Source organism: Camelus dromedarius, chromosome 14 (genome assembly GCF_036321535.1).
Source record: "Camelus dromedarius isolate mCamDro1 chromosome 14, mCamDro1.pat, whole genome shotgun sequence".
NCBI classification, from domain to species: domain Eukaryota; kingdom Metazoa; phylum Chordata; class Mammalia; order Artiodactyla; family Camelidae; genus Camelus; species Camelus dromedarius.
Genome location: NC_087449.1, coordinates 51022528 through 51047031, shown reverse-complemented (window position 1 = coordinate 51047031; position 24504 = coordinate 51022528). Strand labels below are relative to the sequence as shown.

General features: G+C 34.3%; 1 protein-coding gene across 24 annotated transcripts in view; it reads left to right on the top strand.

Moving 5' to 3' along the window:
• The window catches only part of EPB41 (erythrocyte membrane protein band 4.1), a 167088-nt gene that overhangs the window by 83464 nt on the left and 59120 nt on the right, over nt 1-24504 (top strand). For all 24 annotated transcript variants that reach the window (XM_064493856.1, XM_064493847.1, XM_064493849.1 and 21 more), the window contains 4 exons: nt 4198-4240; nt 12027-12102; nt 14215-14433; nt 22302-22389. In XM_064493856.1, the coding sequence (XP_064349926.1) occupies nt 4198-4240; nt 12027-12102; nt 14215-14433; nt 22302-22389 (426 nt within the window). The remainder of the gene's footprint in view (nt 1-4197; nt 4241-12026; nt 12103-14214; nt 14434-22301; nt 22390-24504) is intronic.

The following is a 24504-nucleotide window of genomic DNA, read 5'->3' as shown; positions in this document are numbered from 1 at the left end:
GGAGCATATAAAGGCAGAATGACTTGCTCCAAGCTGCATAGTCCAATAGCTCCTGAAATTCCTTGCTTGCTGCCCCTTCGTAAGTGATTTTCTTCTTCAGCTTTTTATTCCTCTTTCCTTGATTATTACATTTTATCTTTGTTTCTCAATTTTTATTTCCTACCTACAGAACTAGTTTCTCATATTGTGGGGGGAAATGTCAACCATAATAAAAGAGAGAGAAATACTTCATCCTCTTCCCATTCCCAGTCTCTGGTGTCTTCTTTTTTGTATGTGAAGGTTTGTCCTTTGTATATGTAGCTTCTCTCCTTAAGAGCTTCTGGGCTTGTGTGTTTTGTTTGTGGACAGTTGGGTGCCTTTAGCAGGGAGGGAAGTTAATTGAATTGACTTTTCCTCACAAGGAATGGCTTGCTTGCTCTCTTTCATGGTAATAGGCCTATTGCCACACTGAGTCTGGCAATAGAATAGGAAAAGCAGTCAAGCAAACTTCTATAGCCTAGTGAGAGATTTATTACTATTATGAATCAAAGTTATATGAGTTGCTTCCTAGTTTTTATTCCTGCTTGGAATTAGTTGTTTATGAATGGATCAAGGATTTTTTCTGGAGGAGTCCAGAATCCTCCTTTGTGCCCCATTCTAGTCACTAGCCCCAGCACCCGTCAGAAGTAACAAATGTCTTCCTAACATCTATCACCTTCAATTAGTTTTCCTGTTTTTAAACTTTACATAAGTGAAACCACGCAGTATGTTCTCTTAGGCTTGGCTTGTCTTATTCAGTTTTGGGTTTCATCCACATTGTGGAGAACAGCAGTAGTTCATTCATTCTAATTGCTGTGTAATAGTTTATTGTTTGACTATATCACACGTCACTTATGCATTCTCCTGCTGATGGACATTTGCCTGGTTTACAGTTTGTGGCTTTGATGAATGCTGCTGCTGGGAACGTTCTCATACATGTCTTTGAGTGCATATCTTCTCATATTCATTTCTGTTGGGTGTAATTTTAGAAGAGGAATTGCTGGGTTGGAGACTATACATGTATGCTCAGCTTTAGTAGACACTATCTGTTTCCCAAAGCAGTGTTACCAGTTTACACTTCCACCAGCAGGGAGAGTTCCAGCTGTGCCTCATTCTCACTGGCACTTGGTATAACTCACTGCATTTTGATTTCTGCCCTTATCACTCTGCTGAACTGTCCTTTGCAAGATAAATCTGACAGTTCTTCATCTTCATGTAAGTTGTCCATTTTGCAGTGTTGATGAGCTTGAAACATTCTAATCCTTTGGATTCTGTGATACCAGTCTCTCCTGTTTTCCTCCTACCACTTTGGTCGCTCTTTCTGAGTTTACTTCTCAGCTCTTTATCCTTTTTCATTCCTTAAATGTAAATCTTCCCCAAGGGTCTATCTTTAGTTTCTTTCTTTTCATTCTGTATATCCTCCATGGGTTATTTTTATCTATTTTTACTGTTTTATCTACCACCTATATGGGAAAAGTGCCCAAATTTATATCTCTGGTTCAAATCTCTCTTCTGAGTGCCAGACCTGCTTATCCAGCTATCTCCTGAAATATGCTACTTGGATTTCCAAATATACCTTGTATGTATATATCTATTGTTGATGGACATTTGGATTGTTTTCAGTTTTTTGCCAATTTTTTCTTCCTCTTTATGAAAATGTATTCCTTTTTTTTTACATTTCTTTTTTTAATAGGCAAATAGTTTATTGGAACAGAACAAAGAGTCCAGAAATAGACCCATATATGTATATGGTCAATTGAGTTTCTTTTTTTTCCAATATTTTATCATATTACTTAATTATTTTATTTTGGTTGGGGGGTAATTAGGTTTGTTTATTTTTAGAGAAGGTACTGGGGATTGAAGCTAGGACCTCGTGCATGCTAAGCATGCACTCTACCCCTTGAACTATACCCCTCCCCACTTTCCTACGTTTCTTATTGACTATTATCATTCTCAACAACAACTTCTTATTTGGTCTCCCTGTCTGCAGCCATGCTTCCTCAAGTTTGTGTCACTCCTATTTTACGTTCTTCAATGATTTCCCCTTGCCTAGAACTTGATAAAGTCCAAGTTTCTTAGCATGGAATACCATGGCCTCCATGATGTGGCCCTTACTGTTCTTTTCCATTTTATATCTCTCCCTTTACTTTTGTGCTCCAGCTATACTGAGCTACATTCAGCAACTCAGATGTATCATGGTCTCTTTTGTACCCTGTGCCTTTCTAATTACTTCCACTTCTATTTTGCCTGGCTCTTGTTTGTTCTTCAAGCCTAAATTTAGATCTCCCAAACATTCTTTTGAAAAGCATTTCCTGAATTCCTCTCTGAAAAAACAAATTGTTCACTGTTTGCCTCTTCCATTAGACTGACAGCTCCTTGAGGAGCAGCACTATTTTTAAATCCTTTTTTTGTAGCTATGGTGCCTAGCATATGGAGGCTAAATAATAGGCTCTGAATTGAATAATTTAAATTGAGTATAAAGTACCTATTCTTATGCACATTGATTTTTATTATCTTGGGCACACCAGTTTTGATTTTGTTTCCAAGGTCTAGATACTGAAGCAATAATAATTTGCTCTATAAGGTACCTTATACCTTGGAGTCCCATGTGATTGGCACAAATCTGGATTTGCCCTCTCTATGTCAAATTGATGGGAGTTCTAGCCCTAGAGTAGATTTCATAGAGTGGCTCATGGAATCCCAGTAAGAAATTGGCAGCTTAAGGCTACTTTGGGAGATTTCTCTTAAAAATAATGGAAAATATGGAATCATCTTACTATGTTGGGGAGATGTTCTTTCCAAAGTGGTAGAAAATAGTCTTTGCTAAGAGTTCTGGATTGCATGGTTCTCAGAGGTTTCACAAAACTTACTATTTGGTGCTTTTAGTCTTTTCTTGCCTTTGGACCTACAACACTTAAAGTTCTTTAGTCTTAGTGAGAGAAGGAGAAACACCTAGGTTACCCCCTACTTTCTGACAGGGCTTAAACAAGTATATGTTTAGTTTTTATACTGTAGAATAATTTTATATTTAGTTTTTTTTAACATGTATTTCTTAATCACCTGTTAATTGCAGGGGCAGGGGAGACGAAAGGAAACGAGTTCTCTTTGCTTATTGTCCGCTGTGGTGACTATCTTTATATAACACAATATAATATGTAAACAAATAAAAGATTGTGGTGTTCAAGCCCATTCCTTGGGTAGGCAAATGGGATAGACACCTTGGACTTTGTCCTTGTTGGTATAGGATGAGGAGGGGACACTTTATTCCTCTTTTCTAAAAAAACTAAAATTCAATTCTAAACTTTTTGGAAGAGAGAATGGGGAGAGATTGTGAGGAGGCATGAGAGGGGCTCCTGGATGTTGGTAATATTATATATATATGTTCACTTGGATAACTTACTGATCTATACATATGTATTATGTACTTAACAGTGTATCTTATGTCAATAAGAGTGTTGTATACAATTCAATTTAGAAATTTCTGTCTTTAAATGTTTCTCAGGGAGCCTGTGAAAAATGTTAATGGTGAGGCTCTTTTTAAGTGCCATTATTTTTGCACGGGCCACTGTTAGTTGAGGAACTCTGCCCTTGTTGTGTGCAGATTTTAAGTTGGGGTTGGAGAATAGTGAAGGGAGAACTTAGTGTGGGAAAACAAAATAGTTATTTATTCAGTAAACATTAACTGAGCATGAACCATGTACCAGGTACTGTGCTGACATAGAAAACTTGAATGAGGGTAGGGGTCAGAGTTGGAGGGAAAAATAAGATCTGGGTGATGTCAATAATCCTGGTTAAATATCTGTATTAGTCTTTACAGAATAATAAAAATAACAAGTGCTTATTTAGCATTTCTTGTGTACTAAGAGCTTTACATATATTAACTCTTCTAACCTTCACAATAACTCTGTGAGATAGGCGCTACTACTAATATCTTATTTTATTTCCTCTAATAGATGAGGAGACTGAGGTACAGAGATGCCTAAAGTCACTCAGCTAGGAAGTAGTAGAGCTGGGCTTCAAGCCCAACTGTCTGGCCCCTCATTTCTCTGGTCAAAATTAATGCAAAGAATATTGGAAATGTAGTTTGACCTGGAGGCATTATTGGAGATGGTCAGTAACCCTGGCTCTCTGTTTATGTATTTTGGAGCTCTGTGTGAATGCCTTTTCTTCCTTTTACAGACATGGCTGGATCCTGCCAAAGAAATAAAAAAGCAAGTTCGTGGTAAGTGAATATATCCCTTTTTATAGTTCTTTCTTTCTTTTAGTAGGTCAGAGCATTTCCAACCATTTTCTGGCTGTGAGTCACTTTAGAATCCTGACTATGGCAGATGGTTTTGAAATTGAGATAAAGCCTTCCTTTGGAAGGTGAAGATTCCATAATAGAAAGATACAGCAGAGGTAGACATTGTTGAGATGTAGGTCAGATCTTGGTGATTTCTTTTTTACAACCAGGCAAAGTAAGGGAAGATAGGAATGACTGAGAAAAATAGAAGGTGGAAAAGAACAAAGAACAGAAGAGAAAAGGATATGGGAGTCAGTTCTCAAAATGGTAGCAATTGAAACTGCAGTAGCGTACAATTAGGAGTTTGCTGCCTGATTCTGTTCCTTTTAAATTGTTCTGGACTATTGAGTTCTAACTTTCTCCATGTTTTCCTCTCTGTAGTTCTTTTTTGTTCCTTTTTGACAGTCTTATTCCAAATTGAAGTATATAGGAAACTTCTGGAAAGGAAAAAAAAAAAAGAATAGAATAATGAAAATTTCTTGCCAGTGGCCCTCCTGACATTGTGGCTTTCTTCTAGCTCCAAGCCTTCTGGCGTATATTACTACTGAATACGCTGCTCAGACTGGTGTCCTGGGATAGATATGTCTAAGCTGAAAAAAAGTGTAGATTAGTATTTCGTAGCCCCAGGCCCAATGGACTAAAGGGTAGAGACATTTCCCTCCTTGTTTATGATTACATGGCCTTTTAGTTTAGTTTTGAGGATGCTTGTAGGAACAGCAATAGATGTTTATTCATCATGATTAGTAAGTTTTAACTATATTACCTGAAAGAAATTTTATTTTTCATTTGTTTCTTAAAAGAAACCACTTTTATTATGGTGAAATATTTTCCTTTAGACCCTATTTATTTATATTTCTTATGATAGAGAAACAAAGTACTCCTTTGGACTGGCAACTTTCCATATTTGCTTCCTGCCTATAAAATCTTGCTATAAAATGCAAGTCAGAGTGAAAAAAAATCCAGAATATTTGAGACATGATAAGAAAAAACATGATTCCAGGCCCCTTTCAATGAAAGTACTTTTAATATTCAATATTACTCAGGAACAAATGATTATACAAGAAGACTCTTTAGGGAGAAAAGTTGGAACAGAGTTTATGATGAGTTGAGAAGAATATTTAGTGGATTATCTTCCAGGCTATTAAAAAAAAAAAAAAAGAACTCCTGTGAAGAAAAAGAACCTAAGATCAAGTGTAAAAAAAAAATTACAGAATAATAAAAATTCTTTCTTCAACATGGGAAAGAATAAACTGTGTCCATAATACAAACTTTAATAGGGAATCAAAATGTAAAAATTTCATTGAGCCAAAGAGAAAATTGACATTTACCTAAGCAAAGATTTTAGGTTTTTAAAACAGATTTTTCATCACACAAATAATGTATGCCCATTGTGAAAAATTTGAACATTATGAAAATGTATCATGAAGAAAGTAAAAGGTCTCCAAATCCTATCATCCAGATATAATTATTGTTAAATTGGTGTAATCTGCAAAATTTTTGGTAGGCATATATGAATTTTGCTTTTCAGAAATACAGTTATATGGGGGTGACGGTAATAGTTTAGTGGTTTAGAGCATGTGCTTAGCATGCACAAGATCCTGGGTTCAATCCCCAGTACCTCCATTAAAAAAAAATACAGTTATACTATACACTATTATGCAGTGTATTTTCTTTGTGTTGTATATTATGCCATACGTAATTAAAAATTTTAAAAATAGGTAATGTAAATATGAGGTATAAAATTAAAATATATAGATGAATATAATTCAGGGTAAATCTCCCTTCTTCCCTTCTCTTTAACTAATTTCTTGTGTTCTTTCCAGACATGTTCTGAGTGTATATAGACATACATTTTAATATAAGTATGTATTTAATGTGTGTATTACATTTTATAGATATATATTTTAATAAATATATTTAATATAAATATGTATATTCTATATATATTGATATAAATATGGAAGCACTCTTTAAGATAATTTGGATACTCTTTATATCAACATATATCAATTTATTTCATCTGTTAAAAATTTTTTTAATGATTATATAGTCAAAACGTGATTTATATGTCACCAGTCCTGTTGATGGACATTTTGGGTTAATCTCAATAGTTTGCTATTACAAGCAGTGTTGCAGTGAACATATATATATCTCTCTGTATCTGTTCACTTAGATGTATCCGTAGTAAATTCCTAGAAGTAGAATTTAAAAAGTATGAATATTTAAATTTGTAATAAATATTTACCAGCAAGATTTTTTCTTATTTCAAAAACGATAGAAAAGTATGAAGGCTAATGTAATAAATACCCATGTACCCATCACTCAGAATTAACTCATGTTAACATTTTACATTTAAAATAGAAAAGTACACATAAGGTTTGTTTCTTTTGTTTTCATCCTGGTCCCATCCCCTTCTCTGCTTATCCATAGAAATCTATTTTCATGAATTTGGGGTGATTCAGTCCATGTCTTTATATTTTTCCTTCATATTTCTATATCCATATACAACAGATAGTATTGGTTTGCCTGTTTTTTTTTTTTTAAGTTTCCCTTGGACTCAACTTTATCCATTTGAACCTTCTTCTGATATTTATCTAAATCTCTTTCCCTTCTCTCAGCTTAATTTTTAGCTTTGTTTAACTCCCTTGGTTCTAAATAAGAGAGATCTCCCCCTGCTGAGTCAGGCTAGCCACCTCCATCCATTTCAGAGCAAAAACTAGAAATCCTTATACCTTCTAGATATATGTAAAATACTGATGTATAAAATAATACAAATTATGTTTAAGAAATTCTGTAGCCCGGGATATGCCCCTTCTAAATGCATCCTCTTCTCCTTCCCCTGCAGGTGTCACCACTGTCCTGAATTTTGTGTTAATGATTCCATTAGGTTTTTTTGTTGCTACCTAACGTATGAATGTGTATCTAAAAATATTATGTTTTACCTTTTTGAACATCATAGAAGTTGAATTACGTAACAGTTAATCATTTGTTATTAGCTTTTCTTATACAACATGATTTTGGAATTCACGTCAGTTGAAAAAATTTTTCACAAAATAATTTTTATTCTTTACTATGAGATAGCCTCTGACTTTATTTTTTCATACTCTATTTCACTTTTTCAAATGCTGATTTTGACCCACTGAACTGATTGTACAGTTGATCCTGATCCACAGGTTAAAAAAACCCCCGACACTGATTGAGGGTATATACCTGAGAGTGGAATTGCTAGACTATAGAGTACGTTTACCAGATATAGCCAAATTGCTCTCCTTTAAATTGATTATAGTAGTTTACACCACCACTAATAGTGTATGAGATAGTTCCTGTTTTCTTGCCTCAGAAGGCAGGAATTTTTTTTCAACTATTGATTTTAAAAGTTTTTGGACATAATTTCAGACTTAAAAGTTGAATGGAACAAAGAATTCCAGGATACCCTTCACCCAGATTCCTCAAATGTTAATATTTTACAACATTTATTTTATGTTATTTTCTGTTTATACACACACACACACACACACACACACACACGCGGCCTTTTTTCTGAACCATTTAAGTGTAAGTTGCATCATTCACAATAGCCAAAAGGGGAAAACAACCCAAATGTCCATCAGTGGATAATGGATAAACAAAATGTGATATATCCATACAATGGAATATTATTTATTCTTAAAAAGGAATGGAGTACTGATACATGCTACAGCACAGAGGAACCACAAACACTACGCTAAGTGGAAGAAGGCAGACATAAAAAGCCACATTTTGTATGATTCCATTCATATGAAATACAGATCCATAGAGACAGCAGATTAGAGGTTGCCAGAGGCTAGGAGGAGGGTGGCAAGGGAGTGATTGCTTAATGGATACAGAGTCTCCTTTGTGGGTGATGAAAATGTTTTAAAACTAGATGGAGATGATGGTTATACAGCATTGTGAATGTACTAAGTGGTACTGAATTGTACCACTAAATGTACTGAATTGTATACTTTAAAATGGTTAATATTACATGAATTTTACCTCAATTTACAAAAAAGTTACAGTCATGATATTCTTCTACCCCTGATATACTTCAATTTGCATATCCTAAAAACTAGGAATTTTCTTACATACCTGTAATACAATTCCTAAAAGCCAGGAATTAACATTGAAACAATATTATAAACTATAGGTGCTATTTGTTGTCCCAATAATATTCTTTATAGCAAAAGAAAGTACAAGGTGATACTTTGCATTTAGTTGTCACATCACTTTCTTTAAAATGGAACAGTTCCTGAATCTTTAACATATTTCATAACATTGATAGTTTTGCAGAGTCCAGACCAGTCATTTTGTAAGTGGTCACTTTGGGTCCGTCTGTTATTTCCTCATGGTACACGAATCTTCAGGTTATGTACTTTTGGCAGGAATGTCGTTGAAGTGCTGCTGAGTTAGAAGGCAGAAATTTTAAGGTTAAAATATATTAGAGCTTTTCCAGCCTCCATTTCTTTCTTTTGTTAAACATTCTCTATAAGGTATTACTAATTACAGCTGACCCTTGAGCAACAGAGGTTTGAACTGCGTGGGTCCACTTATGTGCAGATGTTTTTCAATAGTAAATATTATAGTACTGTAGGAGGTGTGGTTGGTTGAACCTGCGGATGCGGAACTGTGGATAGGGAGGCGGATAGGGAGGAACCGTGGATGGGGAGGAACCCGGGGATGGGGACTCTACCTTATACACAGAGGGTCTCGGCCCCTAACTCCAACGTTGTTCAAAGGTCAACCGTTTATGTATTGTATTCTAGAAATGGTCACTGACTAAAACTTAACTTTACTATTTTTTGAATTTTAAGTGATTAATTATTTTAGCTTCTCTGTTGCATTTAACTCTGAGCTTGCTTGCAGTTAAACTGGATATCTTATTTAGCAATATCACAGACTTGTATCTCTTGTATGGAAAAGAATAGGAACCAAAAGTTTGAGTTCCTCTTACTTTTGTTGTTAACAAACATAAAGGAGTTAATAGTTGGGACATTTCTGTTTGGATATGGTTATTTCTAATATAGTTAAACTTCCTTATTTGGGGTTAAATGAAGAGGAAAAAGCCAACTGGAATACAGTTTGGTTTTTTTTTTTTAAATTTTAATGTTTTCATTTGATGAGATCTAGTAACTTTAGGTCATTGGGGGATCCAGATTAATGTGTAGATAAATAATTTTTATATGCTAGTACCTGTTATCCTTCTTTTGTGCAATCTTTAAAAAAAAAAACTATTTTTGGGGGGAGCTGTAGCATTCTCATATGACCTTCACAACAATGCTGTGAGCTCAGTTACTTTATTTCACTCATTCACTCAACAAATAATTCTTGAGCAGCCAGGATATACCAGGCACTGTTTTAGGTGGTCGGAATATACACGAAATAAAACAGAAAAAATTCTTGCCTTCAGGGATTTGCATTGTAGTGGGAAGAGACAAAGATTATTCTTTAAAAATGATACACACATACACACAGAGCAGTACATGTGCAAAGTACAAAGTTCAAATGGTGTAAAAGAGTATATAGTGAAAGGAGATCTCCTATTCACTTTCCCCTCACTCTCAGTTTCCCTCCCCAGGAGTTCCCCAACTGCTGTTAGTATATAGTATACCCTTATAGGGATAGTCTCTGCATATATAATCATACCTGTAATATGTACTTTTTTCTACCCCAAACTTTCACAGTTGCTTTCCAAATGTATTGTTCTTTGCCTTGATTTTTTTTTTCACCTAACACTATATGGTGGCGATGTATCTTTTCTTGCTAAATAAATACATTTAGGCTGTTTCCAGGCATTTGCTATTACAAATAATACCTTATACAGATATCATTTGACCACATTTAAATTTATGTTTAGATACATTTTACATTTTGATAGGTATCAAATTATTCTCCATAGTGTTGTGCCAGTTTACACCCATACCAGCAATAGAAGAAAGTACTTATTTTCCCCAACTGTGGGTGTTACTAAGCTTTCTATATCAGTTACTTGACCCAGAGCTCAAAGAGAAACAAAAGTCATGCTTTTTAAACTACTGCTAATTTTCTTTCCTTAGTGTTATTCTTCTATACAATTTAAGAATTGCCATTTATATATGTAATGAAATAACTAAATTTATGTTTAAAGTTCTTAAATGCTGAATTCATATTTATTAAACATTCTTTTGGCTATCTTGTTTCCCATAGTGACTTGGTCTAGCGAATACATTTTTGTATGTAGTATAGAAGTCACCTTTTTTATGTCTACCTGGGAATTATGAGTTGACAATGATTAGATTGGTGTGGTTTTTACCATATCAGAACGTGAAACAACAGATGGTATTTTAATTTACAGTATTTGTAGTGTAAATACTGCCTCACCATCCCCTCCCTATCTTTTATGAGAAACAATTATGGGATTGTTTTTCTGATCTAAGTTCCATTTAAAGTTTTAGGGATATGAAACATTAGAAGTGGGTTGATGGTAGATGTTAAGACTGGCTAAATTTGAGACAAATTTGTTATATCGTCTGGAATTTACCTTTTAGTTCAAATTTTGAAGGAAAATATCAACCATTTCCAAGAGACTCCTATATTAAATATTTTAACATGCTTAAAACTACATATTCATTAAGACATTCAGACTACTTCCAGTTTTAATTTGTATATTGTCATTGCTAACTATTAGCAATAAAAGTGACATTTGAAAAAGAAACACTGTGGACTGAATGAAAAACAGTGTTTGAAACACAGATGTTTGTAGTAGGGTAGTAGAGTCCAGTGGTTAAAAGCATGGAATTTAGAATATGAGAACCCTGGATTACTACCTGTGTATTTTAAGCCCCTATTTTTTTTTTTAAATAAAATGAACTAATAGTAGTATCTACCTTCTTGGGTTTCTGTGAGAATTAAATGATTTAATATATATGAGGGCTAGCTTAGTGCCTGGCATACAGTAAGCACTGAATAAAATGTAACTCTTGTGTCATAACCAATCATACTTATTTCTGACTGAGCTCAGGCTCCACTCTTTGGGAAGCCAACAGTCGTACTAGAAAAACCATGAAGGGGTAGCACTTAGCTGGAAAAACTGAAATGCATTCTCCATGTAACTTTCACTCATACTCTCTGATTTTCATTGTAGATAAAAAATATGAAACACTTGTATGAGTTTTAGGATTGAACTCTTGCAGTTTTCATACCTACAATATTTTTATTAGAGCTATACTTTCTAAGAGCCACCTATATTGCCTCTCCCTTGTTATTTCTAAAATAATCTCCTAATCTCATCCATATTAATGGGAAAAATGCTTTTGTTCATTTGAGATAATTTTGAGAGATACCACAAATAAATAATGCCAACACCAAAAGAAAACATTCATGGATCGTTTGAATGACCTCTGAGGACCAGAGTGTTTTATAGGTCATATTTTGAAAACTATTGCTACAAATATGTTGACCTATAGGATGGTTTCCTTCATGTTATTTTGCCTATACAGTTTTGTAAACAAATTATTAAATGAGGTAAAAAGATGAGATACTCTCTCAGGTGATATCTAAACAACTTTCTGTTTTTTCTTTTTAAAACAAAAATAATAGTTCATCCACAAAGCATGAAAATATTTTTTAAAAACTCAGGGGATAAAAGATTTTTGGGAGAATATTTTAAAATATTTCTAACAACCAGAAACGTAGACATAAGCATAAAATTCTTTTGTGTTTATTTTTACAGGTATTCCTTGGAATTTCACATTTAATGTAAAGTTTTATCCACCTGACCCAGCACAGTTGACAGAAGATATAACAAGGTAAGTAATTTATTAATAGTTAAATGTGTGGTAAGTAATTGCATTATCATAAGCTCTGTGAATTTCTCCATTCAGAATAGAAGAAAAATGATGAGCTATTAAACCTAAGATAAAATGTTTCTGGTCACTTCAAGGGAGGCTTGCAAATAAATGAGCCTCAAAACCTCAGATATCTGCGACTTGCCTGGAGGAAACTGGCAGGGGAGTTAACCTTACTTACTGTAGGTATTTTGCCATACTGTGGACAAGGAACCTATAAACCACACCATCCTCCAAAGGACAAGACACAGATATAGTGGCAAAATAGCTCTGCTGTTTGTTTTAAATACTCCTCTCCCACCGTGTTCTTTCTTAAGGGATCAAAAAGCTGAAGTCTCAGTGTTAGTATTATTTCTTCCTATTCCCCTTTTAAATTGTATGATTAGGTACATGAACTGAATGTTCCTCAGTATTTTTTAAGCGCACTTAATTTATGAAATAAATCTAGTACTCTTTAAAAACAGCTTCCTGATTCATTTTAAGAAAGTGGCCTTTATTGGATTCTATATAAATATTGGCAGAAAAGGAAAATGGAAACACAGTATATTGTAATGAGTACTACTGTACATGTTTATGTCCATAGCATCTTGCATGGAGCCTTATACATAGTAGGTTCTTGGCAAAGGTTTGTTCAGTTGGACTATTGGTTGTTGAGAATCTGCTAATTCTGGTTTTGCTGTCAACTGTCTGATTTCCAACAAGTATATACTCTCTGGGCTTCAGTTTTCGTCTCTCTCAAGTAAGAGAATTGCCTAAGACTCTTTAAAAAAGTCTGATTGGTAAGTCCTGTGAAATGTCTACAATGTGTATACCATTTTAAAAAATTACTCTTTGTCTAGTTATCCTTAGTACATTCTTGAAGTTGAGTTGCCATATCTCTGCCTGAAAAAATTGTCTTGATTATTTCTTTTCATATTTGTTATATTTGTAATACTTGTCTCTTAGAGTTGCTACTTACTCATCTTTATTCATTGAGGTTTTTTTTTTTAATATATACAACGAAACAAATCCCTAAAAATCTGTACTAATTACTCATATTTTATAGGAGTTTAAGATTCTTGTGATTTGATTGGCATTGCTCTGATGTTTTAAAAAACATGTATGTAGTGACTAATCATAGATAGTAAAAATGACTGCTCATACATATGTTATTCAACATCTTATTATGGTCAAAGCAAAGATATGATTCTAATTAATACAGGCAGTTTCGATTTAATCATACCCCCCAGTTTTCCTGTTTGGTAAGAGTCAGAACTGGTTAACTGAGTCAGAACAAGGGCTAAGGAGGTCAGCGCCTTGGGTGTGAATAACATGGAGTGTCTGACATGTAGGGGCACTCAGTCAGTTTGTTTGACTTAACCCTTTCAACCCCAGTCTGAAGTTCCAACAGTTAGCACACAGGTGGAATCAAGTTGTATAAGATGGTAACGTGTGCAAGGCTCTATGCAATTTAAGCCCATCTTGGAGGCAAAACATACCAAAAAATGTTCATATCCTAGTGGAAATGTATCAATAATGTCATCTTTGTATATGAGAGGCAGTATCTACACATTTGGCCAAGCAGTGTGATAAAGAAGAAAGGGCCCGATTTGGGGCCAAATAGCCTTTATTACTATCTGACATTGAACAAGCTTAGCCTCTGAGGCTGCCTTCTTACTATGATCTGGCAGAAATAACCATCTCACAAATGTCTTTGTGAAGACTAAATGAGATAATTTATGTGTATGTAGTAACTTGGTGCATTCAACAAAATATTAGTTTCTTTACCTCCTTCAGACTTCCCCCAGCTTTTCCTCTTTTCTTTCTAAACTGCTTTCCAACATAGTTACAGTTTTTCTTTTAACTTTTTATATGGAAAAATTTCAAACACATGGAATACAAAAAAAAAATAGTACCACGAACAGCCATATATCCTCTACCTAGATTTAGCAATTATTAGTATTATTTCATATTTACTTAATCACTTTTTCATTCTCCCTCCCTACCTCTGTCTCACGTCTTTTCCTTTTCCTCTCTCTGTATTTTGTTATTGTTGTTGCTGACATGGTAACATCTTTTCTCTTTTGGCTACAGGTATTATTTATGTCTTCAACTTCGGCAGGACATAGTTGCAGGACGTCTGCCCTGTTCCTTTGCAACCTTAGCGTTATTAGGTTCTTATACCATCCAGTCTGAGCTGGGAGACTATGACCCAGAACTCCATGGTGAGGATTATGTTAGTGATTTTAAACTGGCCCCAAATCAGACCAAGGAACTTGAAGAGAAGGTCATGGAGCTGCATAAGTCATACAGGTAAATACATCTCCAGGGTTTGTTCTGTGTTTGTTTTGACAGTAAATTTAAACCCTTGACCTGGGATTGATTCGGGTGGGAACTGGTGCCATAGAAAGAGTCAGCTTGAGCTCAGTTCCCTCCCAATTCTTTGATCAAGTCATTTAAACTCCCTGAACCTCAGTTTTCTCATCAGAGTAATGGGTATTGCATTATAAGATGAAAAATAAATGAGGTAATGTATATAAAGCACTAAGCACAGTATCGGGCACATAGTAGGTGCTCAACAAATTACAGCTATTATTGTTATTATTACTTTACCTTTTTTTCCAGATTTTAAATGTATTACGCTGTATTAGAGGCCTTGAGATCCTTAGTGCAGAGGTTCTTAACTTGAGGTCTGTGTACAATGATAGATCAAGGGCCCATGAAACCCTGAAGATAATTTTAATCTTTTAAAAGTCTTTATTGAATTCACTGCTTTTTTTCCCCATGGAAATAATTGGTAATTATCAATTATATGGGAGTATCTTAACACAATGATCAAGAACAAGGGCTTATAGTCAGACTGAACTGGGTTGCATTCTTGGCTCCTCTTGGTCCTGGCGTTGTGACCTTGGGTAGTTCACTTAATCTCTCTGAACCTCAGGTTCCTTATATGCCTGATAGAGATAGTTACCACAGAGGAAATAGGGTTATTAATAGGATTAGAAAAGGTAATATGTGTAAAAACTTTATACAATGTCTTACACGTAGTAAAAATTCAATAAATGTTAGCTAATGTTGAAGTCTTAGAATAGTTTTTGTTTTTTCCTACCGTACATCCCATTATTATTTTACAAGCTGCCTTAACATATTTAGGAGAATGTCTGCTCTTGGCCTTGAGTTGGTACCCTGAGTTATATTAGTATTAGTTAGGCTAGGATGCCCCAAAGGGTCGCACTGCTGAGAAATCCAGAGTGGTCTTAGTAGGCTTTCTTTTTAGTAACAAGTATTCTATCTAGCCATTGAGCCATCTTATTTTCTTTAGAATGGCTCCAATAGGATTGCATGGGTTGAGCTGCTTCAGATAAGAGGGTTTTAACTCAAGGTGCCCCAATTCTGGATGCCTTATTCCCCCTGTGGGTTCTGGTCCCTCTGTCATGAGAACCATAATAAGGGTTTTAAAGTCTACAACATACATAGCAATAGTCTTATGAGAATCACCCTACCCTCATGATGTCACCCTATTTCAAAACAGAACTGCTGGAAGTTTGCTTTTCAAGTTTGGGCATATATATTCCAATGCACTGACATCTAAGACCACTAGTATACCACTTTCAACTAGTTGATGATTGTAACTTAAGGATATTGTCCTTAAATACATTTTTTAAAAATGGAAGTATAATCAGTTTACAATGTTGTGTTAATTTCTGTTGTACAGCATAGTGATTCAAGAGGTTTTTTTGTTCTGTTTTGTTTTTTGGAGATACTGGGGATTGAACCCAGATCCTCGTGCATGCTAAGCCTGTGCTCTACCACTCAGCTATACCTACCCCCCTTAAATATGTTTTTAATACATTTATTTATATTCTGATTATAATTCTAGAAATTTATATATTTATATACATAAAATATATAGTCACACCACATATATACATACAAAAGTAAGAATGGAAATAGACAATCAAAATAATTGGGCTTGTTGGAATGTCAGGACTGTAGAGGAGTTTTTTTTCTAGTAATTTAAAAATAATTTTTATTACTAGTAGTATAATCATTGAGCAATCAATAAAATGGTTTAAAAAAAGTATTTTACTAATGCTGTGGAACCAAACAGCAAAAAATAGTGGTGTCAGATTATAATTGATACCTTAAGTCTGTCTCTAATGATTCTTTTAACAGTTATTTGATCATAATAGAATCTAAGGTTTGGGAGAACTTTATATAGTCTAAATCTCATGAAATACTTGACTCTCCTTTATAGCATTGTTACATAATCATCATAATATTATAAGCAGCTAGTTATTGTGTATTATTACTAAGTGCCAGAAATTATGCTAAGCACTTTATATACAATATCACACTTACTCTTTATAACCACCCTTTGAATTAGGTCAGCTCTTTTCAAAGGGTGTTTTATAGACCGCTGGTAGTCTTCAAGATTCTTTCAAGGGATCTATGAGGTCTAAATTATTTTCATAATAATACTTAGATGTTATTTGCTTTTCTCACTGTGTTGAAATGAATGGAGCAAAAACAAGGCAGTGGCACCAAACTTTATTACTAGTCCTTGTGTTCTTTATCAATATGCACTTTTATTTTTTAAGTTGCAGTTGAAAATTAAAAAAATGTATGTTTAACTTGCCAGTTCACTTAAAATTTTTCATGATGAAGCAGTAAAAAGCACTGATTTTCTTAAATCTTAAATACATTTCTGTTTAAGATTCTGTGTGATTACATAGGAAGTACACAGAGAGCCCTTCTACTGCATACTGAGGTATGACCATTGTCTTGAGGAAAAGCACTTGTGTAATTGTTTTGAGTTGTGAGCTGAATTAGTCACTTTTTTGATAGAATACTGCTTTTACTTGAAAAATGACTAACTATGATTATTCAGACTTGATTATTTGGCATACATTTTCTCAAAAATGAAATGAGCCAGTCCTTTTAGGGTTATTAAGCAATTGACAGTATTTGTTGCTAATGACAAAATTCAAGCTTTCAAGTGAAAATTAGAATTTTGGAAAACTTGTATTTGCCACCATGAGCTTCACAGGTTCCAAATACTTAATAGACTTTTCTGGTGAAGTTGGTGATGATTTTAATGAATGTGACTTTTTAAAAAAATATTATTATACAATGAAGTGTGTCAACATTTGGAAGACTTATGACTCAGTCAACCAATACTTTTCAGATGCGAAATGCATGTTACAAAATCATGCATAGGTATCAAAGTTCCATTGAAAATGCAAGACAGACCAATGGATTTTAATGTAACACGGTACAAAAAGTTCATTGATATGTTTTCAGATTTCACATTGCAATTAACTTTTAAGAAACTGCCATTGTAGAGTTTTGGTATAGTATCAAAGAAGAATATCTTTAACCGTCAGTTCTTTGTTTTCCAACTACGTATCTGTGTGAGGTCACTTTTCTTCACATACTACAACTGAATAAAAATGTTGCAACAGATTGAATGCAGAAGCAGTTAGGAGAATTCAGCTGTCTTCTAAGCTAGACATTTTAAAAATTTGTAAACATGTAAAACAATGTCACTTTTTAACTCTATTTTGTGAGAATACTATAATTTTTCACACAAAAAGTTACTTATGCTAGAATATGATTTGTTTATTGTTATCCTTTAAATATTTAATGAATAATTAATTTTTATTAGTTTTAATTTCTAATACAGTAAATATTGATAGAAATAACCTACATTTAAAGAAAAAGTTCTTTGGAGTCCTCGATAATTATTACGAGAGTGAAGGGATCCTGAGGTCAAAAAATTTGAGAACCACTGAGTTAGGCAGTAAGACAAAAAAGCATTTTGCTCAGGAATCAGCCTGTTTTATTTTGAATTCAGACTCCATTCCTTATTAACTTTATGACTTTTAGTAAGTTACTTAAGCTCTCTAAGCTTTAGTTTTTTCCATTTGAAAACAAGAGTATAACGTGAATTTGGGGATTGTTAAATTGGAAAATATAAGGTGCTTTTAGCACAATAATGAATATATAGTGAGAGATCAAATTTTTGATAGGAATAATAATAATTCTTATTCCATTTTACAAGTGATGAATGTGAGTCTGGACTTAGAGAACCACTCTTTGGAACTTAACAGAGTTTAAACCCAATTAGGTGAAACGATCTTAGAGGACAGATGGATATGGTCCAGTTGATGTTCTGTCAGATATATGGATAGAAATTGAACAATAATAGATCTCCATGACTAGAAAATTTAGAGGTCTGTCATCTTGGAATTTACTTACTCCTTTTGGAAAGATTGACAACACTCACAAACAGAAAGCCAATTAGAAATTTTAATTATGTCCAACAATGTGGCATTTTAACTAATCCAGAGAAACTTATGCTTAGGCAGAAGCATTTTACTATGCATTGAAAAGTATAAGCAAACACCATCCTGTTCCTCCAATAAATAGAAGACAGACTATGTACATGGAACCCTTTGCCTAGACTGAGACTGTGAGGCTATAATTAACACTAAGTTTAAAGCAAATCAAGGTTTAGAATTAATTGTCCTCCGTTTATGGGTACTAGGAAGGGATGTAAAGCTGTCAGTTGTTCCCCACTTAATTATATGAAACCACAGTCCTAATTAGGAGATGCAACAAATATTATTAAAAGGCTGTCACGTAACACTGGAACTCATTCAATGGCTCTGTACCTGACCCCACTTGCTCAAAATACAGGGAAACTTTGTTATAGCTTCTCTTTTTAATAAGCAAAAGTTAACCAGTGCCAAAGCTCTGGTTGGGTACTTATATGAGCTGCAGTAATTTCAAGTAGTAAATCATTAGGTAGTACTGAATAAATTCAAGACTCTACTCCTAATGGTTTAGAGGTATCTAATCTCTTCCCAGTTAGTTTGTTACTACTTTCAAGAGTCTTGGAAAATTTGGGAAAAACCATGATCTTTAAAATGTTAAGTTGAAAATAATTTAAGTTTAGTTTGTGATTTAAATTTATAAAATATATGTTTGTATTTATATGCACAGGTATCTGTGGGTGGTAGAATTACGAGAGATTTTCTTCTTTTTTTTCCTATGCTCTTAATATTTTCCAAATTTTATACAATGAATGTATATGATTTTTATAGTCAGAAAAAGCTTCCTGAAATAATTATCTAGATAGATAGGGATGTAAGTAGTTGCGTGCACACACACACACATGCACATAACACGTACATGCATACTCATACTGTTAACTCTACATTGTGCCAGAAGGAGGTGCTCAAAAAATGATGGGAAATGGCCAGAAGGACACAATGCAGCTTAGAGAGTTTCCCATTGAATAAATCTGGGACATTTTAAGCACTAAAATAAATAGAGAAAATAATCGATTATATTACATTGAATAAAATGAGAATCCATACTGATATAAATGAGTGAATAAATTGAAAGTTTGACAAGGAATAGGATTTTGAAAAAGTTTCAAAATACATTCCCACAAAATATTTATTAATTACAAAGAGGTAAAGAGGAATTTCACAGAAGAGAAGCCTGGCAGACATCAGCGGTTAAAAGGAACATCACCATGAAGAGACCAACTGAAATCACATTTCACCTGAACACAGGGTCACTTCTGTAATATTCCTGTCAAAGATGCATAACTTACAGGGTCGACCTATAGAGAAACATCAGACAGGCCCAAATTGTGGGGCTTCTATAGACTAACTTGCCTGTAATCTTCAAAAGTTTAAGATTATGAAAGTGAAAGAAAGATGAAGGAACTGTTCCAGACTGAAAAGGACTAAGGAGACATGGACTAAATGAAATTTAGGATGCTAAACTGAATTCTTTTGCCATATAGAACATTTTGGAAACAGCTGGCTAAACTTGAATGGGGTCTGAGGATTAATGGCAGTAACGTATTACTATTTACTTACTTGTTTTCACAGTTGTGTTGAGATTATGTGGAAAAATGTCCTCGTTTGTAGGAATTACACACCAGAGTACTTGGGAGTAATGGGTCATCAGGTTGACAATTTACTCCAGATGGTTCAGGAAAAAATTGTTTGTACTGTCTGTAACTTTTAACTGTGTTTCAAATTTTTTTTAATTATATAAAAAAAGTTAAATGCAAAGCATCACCCAAAACTCCAATGTAAGTATTATTTTCAACTAACAAGGAAAGTCATAGTTTTAAAGTTAAAGATCTCTTACTACCTGCCCTTAATATAATTTTAAAGCATGCTTACTTAGAAAGCGTTTAACTACATGGTTTGAAATTTAAATCTGTATTCAAATTGATTGACCCTATAAATGTGCTTAGAGTTGGAAAAGTGATTATGGGGAAGATTTCATCATGATTGCTTCATTTGATGTTTTGAAACTTGTCCTCAAACTCAAGTGATTAAAATTATTTCTCTTTTATGAGCTGCATATGATGTACCTCTGTACCATCAGAAACCTAAGGGTGCAATAATAATAAACATCTATATTTTACAAAGCAGTTTCACAACCATTATCTCATTTTATCCTGCTAGTCACATTCATTAAGCAAAGACAAAAGAAGAAATCATTGCCTATATTAGTCTCGGGAAGTAGGCATTATTATGGTTCTTACTTTATAGTTAGGAGATTGAGGAGACACTAGGTCACCACTTTTAAGTGCAGGAGCCAGGATTCCAGCTCCTGTGATGTGACTTGGGTTCTGGTTAAAGCGTAGTGCCTTAAACTAAGAGTCGTAACTTGCCCATGACCCTCTGTGATCACTCCAGGCCATTTTGTTCATCGGCAAAATGAAAGTGTTGAACTCTATAATCTTCAAGCTCTGTTCCAGCTTCAAATCCTAAAATTGAAGCCATCAATAGTACTAACAACAGCGACAAAAAATTTAACCATAAGATGACTGGGAGTAATCTTAACCAGAAAAGTATATAATCTATGTGAGAAAAAAAAATTTACAAAACTTTCCTGAGATGTTTTTAATGACTTGAATATAAGACTTGCATATGTGTTAACTTTCCCATTCTCCTTTTTTTGTGTGTTCAATTTCAGATATATTAATAACTAAAATTCAGGTGTGATGGTTTAGCGCTTGTGAAAAGAAAGTTTTTTCAGGGAGGCTGAGTCATTAACAAATCTGCAGTTTCCCTCCTGAGATTTTTTTGGTGGAGAGAAAGGTTGTTATTCCAAGGAACCCTTTGTTCTTTTTAATGAGGGTAAAGACAGATGGGTTTGGAAGAGATTTTCTCTTGTTAAACCAATAGGCCACTGCTGCTTCTTATAGCTTAAGGCAGTCTTATGGGAAACAGGCATTTACATGGTTTTTTTGGAGGAGGGAGGGTGACTGCATTACTGTTACTATGAAGCTCTATTTGATTGGTCTGAATTTTGCAGCACTAGGTTAATATCTCTTTCTTCAAATCTCAACATAACAGCTCATGAGCACTTCTCAAAAGAGAAGAAACTTATAAAGGCAAAGGAAAGACTGTCACAGTGAGTGTTTAGACAGCAAGGCTGATTGTTTTCAAACAAATTTAATTCATTATATGCCTAGTAATGAAGACATCTTAATAATAGAGAAAACAGCCCTATTATCTACATGCCTCTATTAACCAATTTATTTTGTTAAGATCAGTGGGCAGGACACCATCTGCTACTAGAAATTTTCTTTTCATCAGTCGTGCCCCCATTATGAGTCCCCAGTTAAGCAACTTCAGCTGTCCTCCTGTTTAATTTCCATAATAACTTAATTCAGCGGTATGGAGAGGAAAAGGCAGCTAAGAGGATATTGTAAATTGTACCATGCCCTCAGATGATTTAATTTGGTCACCTCCTTGGCAAGATAAATTAGTGGGAGGAGTTTATGTGTGTTGGAGAAAAGGGCTACGAACGGAGAGGGAGGGGTAGAACTGATGGTGGATGAGGCAGCTTTAAAGAAATTGTTTAGTAGGATTAAAAAAATTTTTTTTCTCATAGCTTTTTGATGACTTTTTGTTTCTCCAAGATCTCTTTTTCTAAGGCATATTTCAACTATTTAGCACAAGAAGTGATAAGAGCCCTTTTCCATAATATTTTACTTTCAGGACTATGAAATATATCTACATACATATTAGTATATGTGATTATGTGTTTATATAAAGTACAATTAATATACAGATGTTATTATTGTAAATGTAGACCCTGTGACACTGAAATAATTTTTTATTTTTCTTGTATTAAAGGTCCATGACTCCAGCTCAGGCTGACCTGGAATTTCTTGAGAATGCCAAAAAGCTGTCTATGTATGGCGTTGACCTTCATAAAGCAAAGGTAATGGCAACTTTGGCCTTTATTAATATGCATGTATCAGACCTGTGACATATAATACTTCTGACCAAACTTTCTCTGGCATATTAGAAAACATTCCGAAGAGAGAGTAGTTCTTGTTAGAATTTTAAGTCTATCAGTTGAATCAGTCAAGTATATTAAGTGTATAAATTGAATGGCCCCTTTGCAGTTCCACCATCAGAATGAAGTTTCATATCTAAGCAACTGTAAGGATCAAAAGATAGAGCACTGAGAACAAAAGAAATGATAATTTCCTAAAGTGCAGATACATTTGAAAATACAGCATGATAGCGAGACATGTTTCATAGCCAATATCACTATGTGAGAATCACCTGGGGAGTTTATTAAATATGCAGATTCCTGAACTCCTTCCAGATTTACTGAATTACTTTGGAGGAGAGATTGAATCTCCAGAGTTAATGAGTATCCCAAATGATTCTCCTTTATGCTTGAATTTGAGAATCATTGGCCTAAGGTAGTGGTTCTTAAAGTGTGGTCTCTAAACTAGCATTTAGCATCGTCTAGGAACTTGTTAGAAATGCACATCTCAGGTCCCAACCTAGACTTAGTGAACCAGAAACTCTTGTCGGTGGAGCCGAGCAATTTGTTGTAACAAGCTCTTCAGTTGATACTAATGCACATTGGAGGAATGACAATGGCTCATTTGAGAACCACTGGGTTGGGGAATTGGAAACTTGAGAGCTTTCATCCTAGATCTGCCTAACACAGCCTAACAGTGGTTACTTAAGGAATGTCACTTGACTTCTCTCATCTTCAGCTGCTGAAATGATTGGGAAGGTTGAGGAGTTTGTGAGGGAAAGGGCTCAAGGAATGATCTGAGATACACTTGGAAATTCTTAACTAAGAGGCTTGATGAGAGGAATCAAAACCATGTCCAATGAGAAGCAGGCAAAGGAACAGAGGTACTTAGCCCACAGCAGGAAAAGTTTAGGGGAGACATAATATGAGTCTTCATGGATTTACAGGATTGTTATGTGAAGTAGAGGTTTTGCTATGCCTCCAAGATATAAAACTAGAGCTGGTAAAATGGAAACTGCAGGGGAAAACTGTCAGCTCAGTTGGACAAATTACCTAATAGTCAGAGCTATTCAAAGATGGGATGGGCTACCTCAGAAGGTACTGAGTTCTCTGTCACTAGAGATATCCCAGGGTAGGCAGAATAATCACTTGGTAGGAATTTAGAAAAGAACATTCAAACATTTGGTGGGTGATTGAAATTAAATTACCTTTCAAGCTTCTCCCAACCTGAATATCTGATATCTGAAGTTTCTTCCTTATTTAGTTTCTATTAATGCTGTTAAAATTTCATTGCTTGTTAGTGATTTTTCATAAGATGTTGCTCTGGATTGTTTTGGGCTGGATACTGTAACCTCTGTGAATCTCTAAAACGATGGTAGGAAGATCAGATCAGATGTATTTCCAGAACAGAAATTGTTAGGTTTTGCCTTCCAATTTCTGCTGGAGGCTGGTATCAGTTCAGTTTATCACTAATGGGTGAGGAGTCAGGCAGCATGTTTCTTTCCCAAATTTTGTAAAGTAAATTGTTTCTCCAAAACATATAGTTAAGAGAGAGATGTAGTTGTACCCACAGGCTTTAAAAACTTAAGAGGGAATCTTCTGGGAAATTCTCAGTTACATAGTCATCGAATTGAAACTGAATATAATTTCTTCTCTCTATTGTGCTTGTCCATAACACATGTAGGCACTAATATGTGTCTCCATATTCATTTTGGGAAAAGGAGTAGTCTAAAGCACACAACTCTGGGTTTTGATTACTTATCTGGATAGTCATCTGTAGAAATTAACTCAAGTGAAATTTATCTTTCTTGAATTACAGATAAAGATGATTAATATTATATATTTAATTAAAAATTTTTTCTTTAATAAAAAGGCATGTTGGGCAGGGTGTATATAGCTCAGCAGTAGAGTGCATCTTATTATGCACAAGATTCTGGATTCAATCCCGAGTACCTCCATCAAAAAAAATAATAAAACAAAATAAAGAGGCATGTAAATAAAGCTTTTTGACTTGAGGAAGGTATTTATAACTTAGTATACCTAACATCAGTAATTATA